Source organism: Gavialis gangeticus, unplaced genomic scaffold (assembly GCF_001723915.1).
Source record: "Gavialis gangeticus isolate Ggan-Ray unplaced genomic scaffold, GavGan_comp1, whole genome shotgun sequence".
Taxonomy (NCBI): Eukaryota; Metazoa; Chordata; order Crocodylia; family Gavialidae; genus Gavialis; species Gavialis gangeticus.
This window is the reverse complement of record NW_017729014.1, coordinates 9,918,653-9,928,116: the sequence shown is the minus strand read 5'-3', so window position 1 is coordinate 9,928,116 and position 9,464 is coordinate 9,918,653. Positions and strand designations below refer to the sequence as shown.

Genomic DNA, 9,464 nt, shown 5'->3' with positions numbered 1-9,464 from the left:
TGTCTGCCTTGTATATGCCACAACCCTGTGCAGGCCAGGCTGGACCTACTATTGCTTTAAAATTGTGTAGTATGCTTAGTGTATCCAGGGTTGCAGTAAAGGCATGAGCCTGGAGACCTGGCCTCTCCTGCTATAGGTTGTTTTGAGGTTTTTTGGTCCTTTTTTCAGTTCATGCCCTTAGATTTTCTGTGCATTGGTTTACTTGTGAGCTAAAAAGAAAAATGTGCCATGGGTTGATTTGATTATATGTATAAAATGCTTTTAGATTGGGGGGATACCTGCAAAATGCTGATGGGTGAGGTTTACCAAAAGATGCTTATAGACTCCTAGGAGAGGCACAAAAAGCATGTAAACTGGTTCCAAAGGGTTGCATTCAGGGGGAATTATGTGCCAAATATTCATCGTCTCTTCCCTCAATATCACTAGTAGTCTATCTGCATCTGTAAGTATCTGAGTAAAGCCACCTGAAGTGATTTAGGAGCATATCTGCAATGGGACAATGGTTCCTAAGTCACCTGGACACTTGGGAGAATTTCACCCACCCTGATGACAGGCATTTACTATTTCTGAATATTATTCTCACTGTGGCTGACCTGTTTCTGTAGCTACAGCAAGTCATCACCCTTTTGGTATCGAGGATGTTATGTAGCATATTCACCCCGGTAACTTCCTTTTTCTACCAACAGAGGAGAATCAGTATATTGAAAGCTGAAAAGGGGCCAGAAGAGAGGGAGCTAATTACCAGCAGCCCCAACATGGAAACCAACAACAACTCGCCTTCCAGCACAGAGAAAACTCATGGGCCTGAGCTGAGTCTGGCTGAGGTGAACCAGAGCAGCGGAAATTCCCTAGATTGCCCGGTTGATGCTCGTGTGAGGGACCACACTAATAACCGGATCGGTGAGGCCAGTGGGTTTTTTGAAAATGGGGGGAGCAGAATACAAGTCTGGCACAAGCTGGATTCTCTCACACAGTTAGATGCGGATCCCATAAACCCTTGTGTGCCTAAGTGCGGGGAGCGTGTTCCACAGCCTGCCGAGCTGTTATTAAGATGACATTACTCTTCCTACTTTCACTTTTCTGCCAGCTCCACTGTCCTGACCCAAATATACCCCAGCTGCAGATACAGCCTTTCCAGTACATGTGGAAGAGATAAGTCTCTGCTGGACCCTGCTGTAAGCCACAGGGACACCAGTGCCTTGGCGTTGGCTGTTGTGAGGCAGTCAGGCAGTGGAGCGGTCTTTTCGTTTCTAAGCGTGCATGCAGTGAGGAAGGCTCTGTGCTAGTCATCAGTCTCCTTTTAAAGGCTTGGGTTTGAGAAGTGGGCAATAAAGCTACTGCCACCAGAGATCGGGCCTATGTTACTGGAAGGGACCAGTGACCATGTGACACTAGTCCAAAAGGAATAGTTCAAGGGGCCCTTCTTTATTGCCCCCGTCCCATGCTGTGCTCAGATCTAAATGAACAGAGCCTTAGAAACATCCCCAGACAGACTCTTCATAATTACTGCAGCACTTTTCAAAGGGCATCCCTACCCCAGTGTAACCAGTTATCCAAGGGGAAAGTGCAGCTAAATGGGCCTGAACTATATACCTCTGCACTTTGGGGCATATCAGCTCAGGGGCTCTGAAGGAACCTGCTGGGGTTAGCAACAGATATGATGGCAAACACTACTCAGTACTAATGCCCTTGTGCTTCTTTATGTAGAGAAAATTTACATCATGAAAGCAGACACAGTGATTGTGGGCTCCATCTCGGAAGTGTCCGGAGGCAAGAACTGTGCCGTTCGAGGGTATGACAGTGATGCTGAGGCCCAAGAAAACCCAGTGGAAACAGATGGGGCAATGCACTATCCAGAGCAGGAGACAGAATCGTTCCCAGGAAACGATGTCATGATTCCCGTGGAGGAGGAAGGGAAAGAATTCCATCACCCCACCACCGCCACCGAGAAGTGATGCCCTCCTGCCACCACTGCTGACAAGTGATGTTTCCTGAAGTGTAAACCCGTAGAGATGCCCACTGTGCCGGCGACTGAGAGCCCGCTGGAGAGCTGTGGCTGCATTATTGTCTCCAATACTGTAGGTTGTGAAAGGATTTTTTTGTACAAGGCCTCAGAGAATCTATTTCATCCCCAAAATGAGGCATTCATTCAAAGGAAGAAGAATTTGCACCGCTTATCATATCAGATGTTTCTCCCTCCTCCTCCCTTTTTATGCATCCCACTAGAGATGGACCTAAACCAAAACTGCATGTACAAAAAACCCAGAATTCTACCCTAACTTCATGGTGGAATAGAATAAAACCCCAAATGCTGACCAAACTCCTTGGCTGTGAAAAGTCAGGTCAGACTCCAGGGGCTGAAATTGGGAAGCTGTTTCGGAATCCCATATCTGAAGCTGTGTTGTTCCCACATTAAGGTTGCCAACTGCTGGCACGCGATTATTGCATTGTTCAGTGATTTTCAGGAACTAGCCCTGCTCCTGGATGGATAAGATAAAAATCTCAGGTTTATCAGCATAAAAAGTCTCTAAGCCTCCTAGTTCTAGAAAAAAAAAAGCTTGAAAAACTTGTTCCAGTATGTGCCTTGGAGAATCAGAAACTAGAAGGGAGAAGTGAATACAGAATTTGCTTGTGACTATTAAGCCAGTTCTGTGGATCTTGTCCATCTGGGACTTGGTCATACTGATGCCTTATGATCTTTTCCCAGGAATAGACTGAGAGGCTGAACATGAGGTTCTGGACTTTTGCTTCAATGTGAGTCTCTATGAAAGAGGCCTTCCAGTGTATAGGAATGGGGTCCTGCAAGGACTGCAAAGGGAATATGCTGATTTTCCAAAGGAAACAAAGACTTTGAGGAAAGGAGGCCTTGATTGTTCCCTAGAACATTGTCCATGTCTGACTGTTCAAGGAGAATTGCTGGTACCATCCTGGTAGCACTAGTTTATTTGCATGCTAGTGGTCCACACTGTCTTGTGGAAATTGCTGCCATAACCAATTAGACCGGGTGCCTGCACGCAGCTCATGTGGTCTGAATACCAAGTGCCATGTTGGTGGTGGCACTTGAACACACAACTTTGGGAAATGAGTGCATTGGCTGCCTGTGCCTCTGTCGTCAAAGAGGGAACCCCAGGATCATTTATCTGCTCCTCAGGGCTGTGCTGAGTGGCATGCGATGACAACGCCTATCTCGGTGCCTTCTGTCTGAGATTCTCAGGGTGCTTCCCAAACCATAGTGAAGCTTCTAATGTTGCTTACAAGGGCAGCACGGACCAATATGCCACTTCTGTAGTGGTAGAAAACAGGCATGGAGAGACCCAACTGAGGACAGAGTATAGTGGGCAAGCAAGAGACTCCCTGGCCTGTGCCGTCCCCACTAGTGCCTCTAAAACCTGGGGGAAGTGGCTGTGGGCTGAGTGGAAGTGCCCCCATGGCTTCCTCTGTGAGTCCCCCTTTCTCCTCTGTGAAAGTTCTCTATACTGAACAATGCTTGGTTTACAGTTGTTACTGCTGCAGCCCCCTCCAAGTGAGCCAGGAATGCACATAACACATCCCTTTTCTGCGTACATTACCTGTTATGCTTGCTGTTTTCATTGACAAGCTAATCACCCTCTGAAGCCAAGGAAAAGGAGTCCTGGTCTTCTTTTTATCTTAGTTCTCTTCACTGCCTGAGCAGGCCAGGAGGTAAAGAAGGAAGGAACAGAAATGACTTATTTTACTAAAAGGGTTTTAACATTATTCTGCAACAGAAGCTTGGCCCAGCAGACACTGCCCGGAATCCACAGTTCCAGGAGGAAGTGAGACAAAGGGCAAGCGCCATATACTTCCACCATTCATGCTGTATTGTTCGCCAGGTTTCTGAAAGGACTCCCAAGCAAGAAGAAGCTTCTCTCTGTTGGGTAGATGCTGGCTTGCTATGTGTACAGCAGTTCTCATGGCAGTAAACTTGCCAAAGGGCTCATTGTGATAAAGGTCTTGCATATTCTTGCCCAGTACAGACAGTCACCTTGCAAACAGAACAGCTCTACTGGAATGGCATGAACCACTTGCCTGCTATACAGACTGTTTGCTGTTTGTGGTGACCATTTAGATAACCTTTGCTGTTAAAAATATGCATACTGCCCTGTCAGCAAACTTTCTTTCTCAAAGTTGTAGTGGATGAAATATCATGTGATTTACCCTGAAATGATACAAATGCTAGAGAATCAGAGCAATAAAAGGAAAAATCAGAGTCTTCCCTGGCACAAGGATACAGCAGTGAAATACTGAGCCCTCACTTAAGATAAGGCTGTTTTCCCCATAGAACCAGAGTGTGGGAGATTTCATGTGGGCATAGTGTGACAGTGGTGTCAGGAGGCTCCGGGGCAGATGGTAAGGAAATTTGCTTCTAAAGGTAGCACAAAACTAGGAACATCAGGCAGAGACCTCACTTCAACCCTGCTCCCTCTCCCTGCCAATGTGCTCCACTGTCTTTTCTGACTCTGAAAAAGGTCTGTGTAAGGCAGCTAGGAAGCTGGAGGGTGGTTTTTTTCATATCAGACATTCTTATAATCTCCCTTTTATATATGGCTGGACTGATCACGGTAACAGACCCCTTGTGACTTCAGAGTTGGTGCTGAGGACAAAAAGGATGATGCTCCCCCCCTCACTTGCCCCCTCCAGGCTTTTGCCACTTTTGGTCCTCATTAGGGTAATGTGAGAGGGGAAAAGCCCACAGGAGTGCTTCATTGGGCCTTGGTTCAGGCCCAGAACAACCTCAAAAATTCCCTCTCAAAAACCTTCCTTAACAAGATAGATGGGGTTTCCTGATATTCCCCTTGGGAGAACTGCTCCTGGTATGTTTGGCCCACCATGCACACTATGCATTTGCAGTGGTAACGGGGAAGTAAATGTCTAGTCCCTAGTGGACATATCTTCATTCCATTAAGGTTCAAATCCCCTGGTGGGGAAAAGAAGCAGTACTCCATCAGAGTTGTACCCATGTAGAGTTTGGCCCTGTCCCTGTAGGCACTCTTCTAGGCTGTCCGGTTTTAGCAGAGTGCAGGGGGACTTGGAAACTGAGTGATCATTTTCATCAGATCCTGGCTTCTTGTGTTGGTTCCCTTCTCTTCCCACTCAGTTGGTACCCAGAACTTCCTTCGTCCTGTCCTGACCGTCTGTAGCTCCGAGTCTACCCCAGAGTTCCTTTTACATGTGGAAAGATGGATCTGTGATGATTGGTTTGGTAAGCAGAAGCCCCACTTTGAGCTTTCATAACCTCACCTGGGACAGATTTACAGTTTGGGCCAGTAAGTGTCTTCAGACATTCAGTGATCACTCCTGTGAATTGTTACAAAACCACAGTCACAGTAAATGGTTCTAAGAAAACAAAGCACAAATGCAGTGCAAAAATCCATTAAAGGTAAAGGAAAGAGATCCAAGCCAAGATAACATCTTCTGATCCTTTTGTGCCTTGGCTCAACTTGTAGTCATTTTGCTGTTAAATAAGGCAATAAGTCAGATCGCTTTCCCAAAACAGTTCTTATCCGGGGCAAAGTGAATGTTTCTCAAGGAAAACCATGTTGCAACTTTGGACTCTGCTTGAGAAGTGGGCTCCTATCTGTACACAATTTCCTCACTGTCAGAGAAAATGGGTTGATAGGGAGACAGAGGATGTTTCCTCCTCCTCTTTCCCATTTACAATAGGTGGCAAAAAGCAGGACTTAATCTAGGCAACTAAGTATGTGAGTGCAGGAGTTTAAAGTGTGCTTACTGCAAACACTGGTGACAGCAAAGCCCATCTGTCCTACTGTCATCTACAGAAAGCAAACACCAAGGAAACTAATTCAGACTAAGAGGTAAAGAAATACGTGTAAACAATCAAATGATCATGGTGGCAGATCCTCTCCTTGATAAAATTTTAGGTCTGTACAACCGCAGTAATACTTGCTGCTACAGCACATTTAATTCAAAAATCATTTACCAAATGATGATAACTGGTTGAAAATGCCCTTTGTTTTTTTTTCTTTTTTTGTTCTTTTGGTTGGGCAGGATTTGTATGAAATTTAGAGGGAGAGGATTTTGTGGGAAAAAAAAGGAAACCTCAAATGATCTGAACAATGTGAAAATGTAGGTGGGACTTGGGTTTATTCAGCAATTCTTTAGTCTTTCATTTAGGTGGCCAAATATGAACTTAGAAGCCTACCTTCATGTTTGAAAACACTAAGCATATTATTCCATTTTAAAGAAAGAAAACGGACAAGTTATGTAACTTGTCCAGGGGCCTATGCAGGCTTCAGTAGCTCTATCTAATCATGAGCCCCCATCAGATGAGTTAACTATACAGCTAAGTCCCTCTAATAATATAGTAGGCCTTGTAGCCCCAGAACATCCAACCACTTCATGGGTATGAGCTATTTTTCAGCTCAGCATGTGAACTATAGTGATAGATTTCACTGTTAAGCCAGTACCATCCCTATATTTAAGAGCTAATTTAACACTGTGACTGATAGTTATATTTATATCATTTATTACGAGACAGTGAGTACCACAGACCAGTCATGGACTGTGCCTAAAATAATTTTCTTTTATCAGCTTTGAAATCCAAATGCACCTGCTGAAACTATGGGATTTGACCTTTTCAAGGGTAGTCTTCAAATGTGCACTCTTCACATCACTGTATCTAATGAAGGGCTCCTAGATACATCTATATTTAGGCATCTGAATAAGGTCTCATCTCTGCAAAGATGGATGACTTCAGTGGCATATGCAATGGGACTGTTCATTTTTAAAATATAAGCACTGGCCTCATTGTTTGTGTGATCAGGGGCTCAGTGCAACCTGATTTGCAGAGATGCTAAAGTTCTTATTGACCTCAATGAAACCTGGGAGCTTTCAACAGCTTTGAAAACAGATCAGATAAATCGGTTTGATTCTTGAGAGGGAGGAGGGGTTAGAAAGTGTTGGCCTCTGTTTTCCAAGCAAATTTATACTTTGTGTGCAAAGAAAGATCCTATTATGAGGATCTGAGAACAGGCATCTTCCAAGGACTGATGAACAAGAACATAACACCCCCCTCCCCTTCTGCCCCCATATTTTAAGCTAAAAAAAAAATGAGAATGGAGGGTTATGGAAAAATACAATTACAGTTTGTTACTGATGGAGTAGGCTTAAAAATGGCCAGGTTCTTAGCTCTCGTCCACTACAGGCCACTCAATTGTTGTGTCAGTACTCCCTCCCCAGTAGTTTCTGGGGATCCCCATCTCCAGGAGAACTGGCATCAAATTTTGTGCAGCCCAGCATGTGGGTTCTGGGCAGCTGTCCAGTAGATGAGGGAAATGTATACATAATGCTGACACTTGGGCAAGGAGCATTTTAAGCATTAATGCCCATGACTTCAGTAGGCAGACAAGTTTCTGTGGCTGAATCTGATATCTTTTATTAGACTAACTTAGTATAGTAAAAGAGATCAGATTCACCCAAAGAACCTTGTCTGCCTATGTCCTTAGACTAACACGGCTACAACCTACACCCCTGTAACACGTCTTCAGTAGGCTCTTTTGAGCTATGCATTGGCTGTCTCTGCTGTAGATTGTTCCACTTTGGGCCATGCCATGCCAAAGCAGGAGGAACATGCATGAGACAGAAGCTGCCTTTTGAATGCATAGGTTAGTGTCTTGTCTTCAGTACCGAATGCCCTGGGCTCTGGTCTCCATCCCCTGTTCCTGGGTGGCAATTGTCTGTTGTTCATGGCACATGAATCCACTACACACTGCCTCCCAGAGCAGGTGTTCCACAGACAGCGGGAGACTTTCTTGCTTATTCCGAGAGCAAATAGCAATTTATGGCATGCATTAAACAACACTTTGCCTCATGCTGTTCTTAAAATCCTGAGATGGCCAGAGCTGAGACTCTCTGAAGCAGCTTAAAAAAAAAATTCCTACCGAACCTTTCTTTTTGACACCGAAGGGAAGAAGCGTATCATGCGGGATTTCATCTCAATCTGGTTTCCTTTTTTCGGCGCACAGCTAGAAGGCTGGTATTTCACAGAGGTCTATTCATTTGCCTGAATGTCTTGTGGAAGGAGAACTGAAGAGCAACTCTCCTGTCAGTCCTGAACCTTCCCATGGCGCTCAATCTCCATCTCCCAGCTGAGAGGTGAGACAAGGGGGTGTGGGTTAAAGCCCTCTCTGAGCAAGCAAAGCCACTGGCAGATCTAGACTTTCCAAAAGGCGGCTGCAGATGGTGAGGTCCATCATCACATTTTTCACAAACTAGAAGCTTTACTTGTATGCTAGGGCCTAGGGACATATTATTCAGTTTAAGATTGAAGCAAAAACAAATATAACTTCACTGGAGTGAGTTAAAAACAATCTGCGGGGCTGTGAAATAGGAGCTTCATTACCAGGAGCAACTAACATACAGCAGAATTGCAGAACGAAGGCTAGCTTGACTGGTGGAGCATCAAGACCATTCAACAGAGGAGAGGGTTTAGAAGCATTTAGAAGGGGCCAGGTAAATTACGATGAGCCACGAAGCCAATTGACTCCCTCAGCGCTGCCTGACTAGAAATGCTGCTGCCACTGCTAGGCAATTAGTTTCAAACTTTGGGTGGAGGGGGAATCAAGGGGGAAGGGGAGGTGCAAGCAGGGCCTTCCTAGGGGGCACGAATCGGGGCAACTACCCCAAGCCCTGTGCTTTGGGGGGGCCCTGCATCGCCAGGCTGGCTTGGTGTCTGGCTGCTCACCTCCCCCACCTGCACTGCACCCTGCTACAGCCGTCTCTGAGTGCAAGTGCACCCCCTTGGAGCCTCCCCTGAGCAAAGCAACCATGCCCATAGTGGAGTCCTTCTGAGCATTTGGAGAATGACAAGTTTCACGGTGCCGGGGGAAACAGGATCTAAAAATGTATGTAACTGGAACCTGGTGCCACTTAGGCATCCACTTTTAGACAGCTAAATAGCATTTAGATGTCTCTCCAGGTGGAACAGGATTTGAGCCTGTGACTCCCTCTCTCTCTCTCTTCTCCACTGTGTTTTTCTAAAAAGGAAAATATCACCCCCTCCCTTCTGGCGTTTGCTCCCGTGTGTATTTGGCTGGCATGACTTTGTGGTCAATTATTGCTGACGGCTGGCTCTCTCCGAGTGCGAGTGCTTGGCAGGGCTGCTGGGAATGAACTCGTGCCCTCATTTCCTGCTCTCTGCACAAACCCAACGCCTGTGGCCGGAGGCGGGGGGATGCCGGCTCCGTTGGGCTGCTGCTGTTGCGGGCGAGCGGCCTGTCTGAATCCGCCTTCGGCCGGGGCCTTCCCGCGGGGCCCTGAGACGGGTAAGACTCGCCCGCCCAGGCCTGGGCCCTGCGGATGCGGCGGTGCATCATCGCCATCATCGCACCGCGACACGCCCGTGGCCCCGCTGCCGCCCGGGCCGGGCACGCGGCACCAACGCGGCGGGACTACGCGTCCCAGCCTGCCCCGCGCCGCCGCCAAGC

General features: G+C 46.6%; 1 protein-coding gene across 1 annotated transcript in view; it reads left to right on the top strand.

Moving 5' to 3' along the window:
* Window positions 1–4,118, top strand: part of TNFRSF8 (TNF receptor superfamily member 8) — a 24,830-nt gene extending 20,712 nt beyond the window's left edge. The window contains exons 10-11 of the mRNA XM_019511543.1: window positions 687–900; window positions 1,708–4,118. Coding sequence (XP_019367088.1) covers window positions 687–900; window positions 1,708–1,955 — 462 coding nt within the window. The 3' untranslated portion in view covers window positions 1,956–4,118. The remainder of the gene's footprint in view (window positions 1–686; window positions 901–1,707) is intronic.
* Window positions 4,119–9,464: the final 5,346 nt, after the last annotated feature.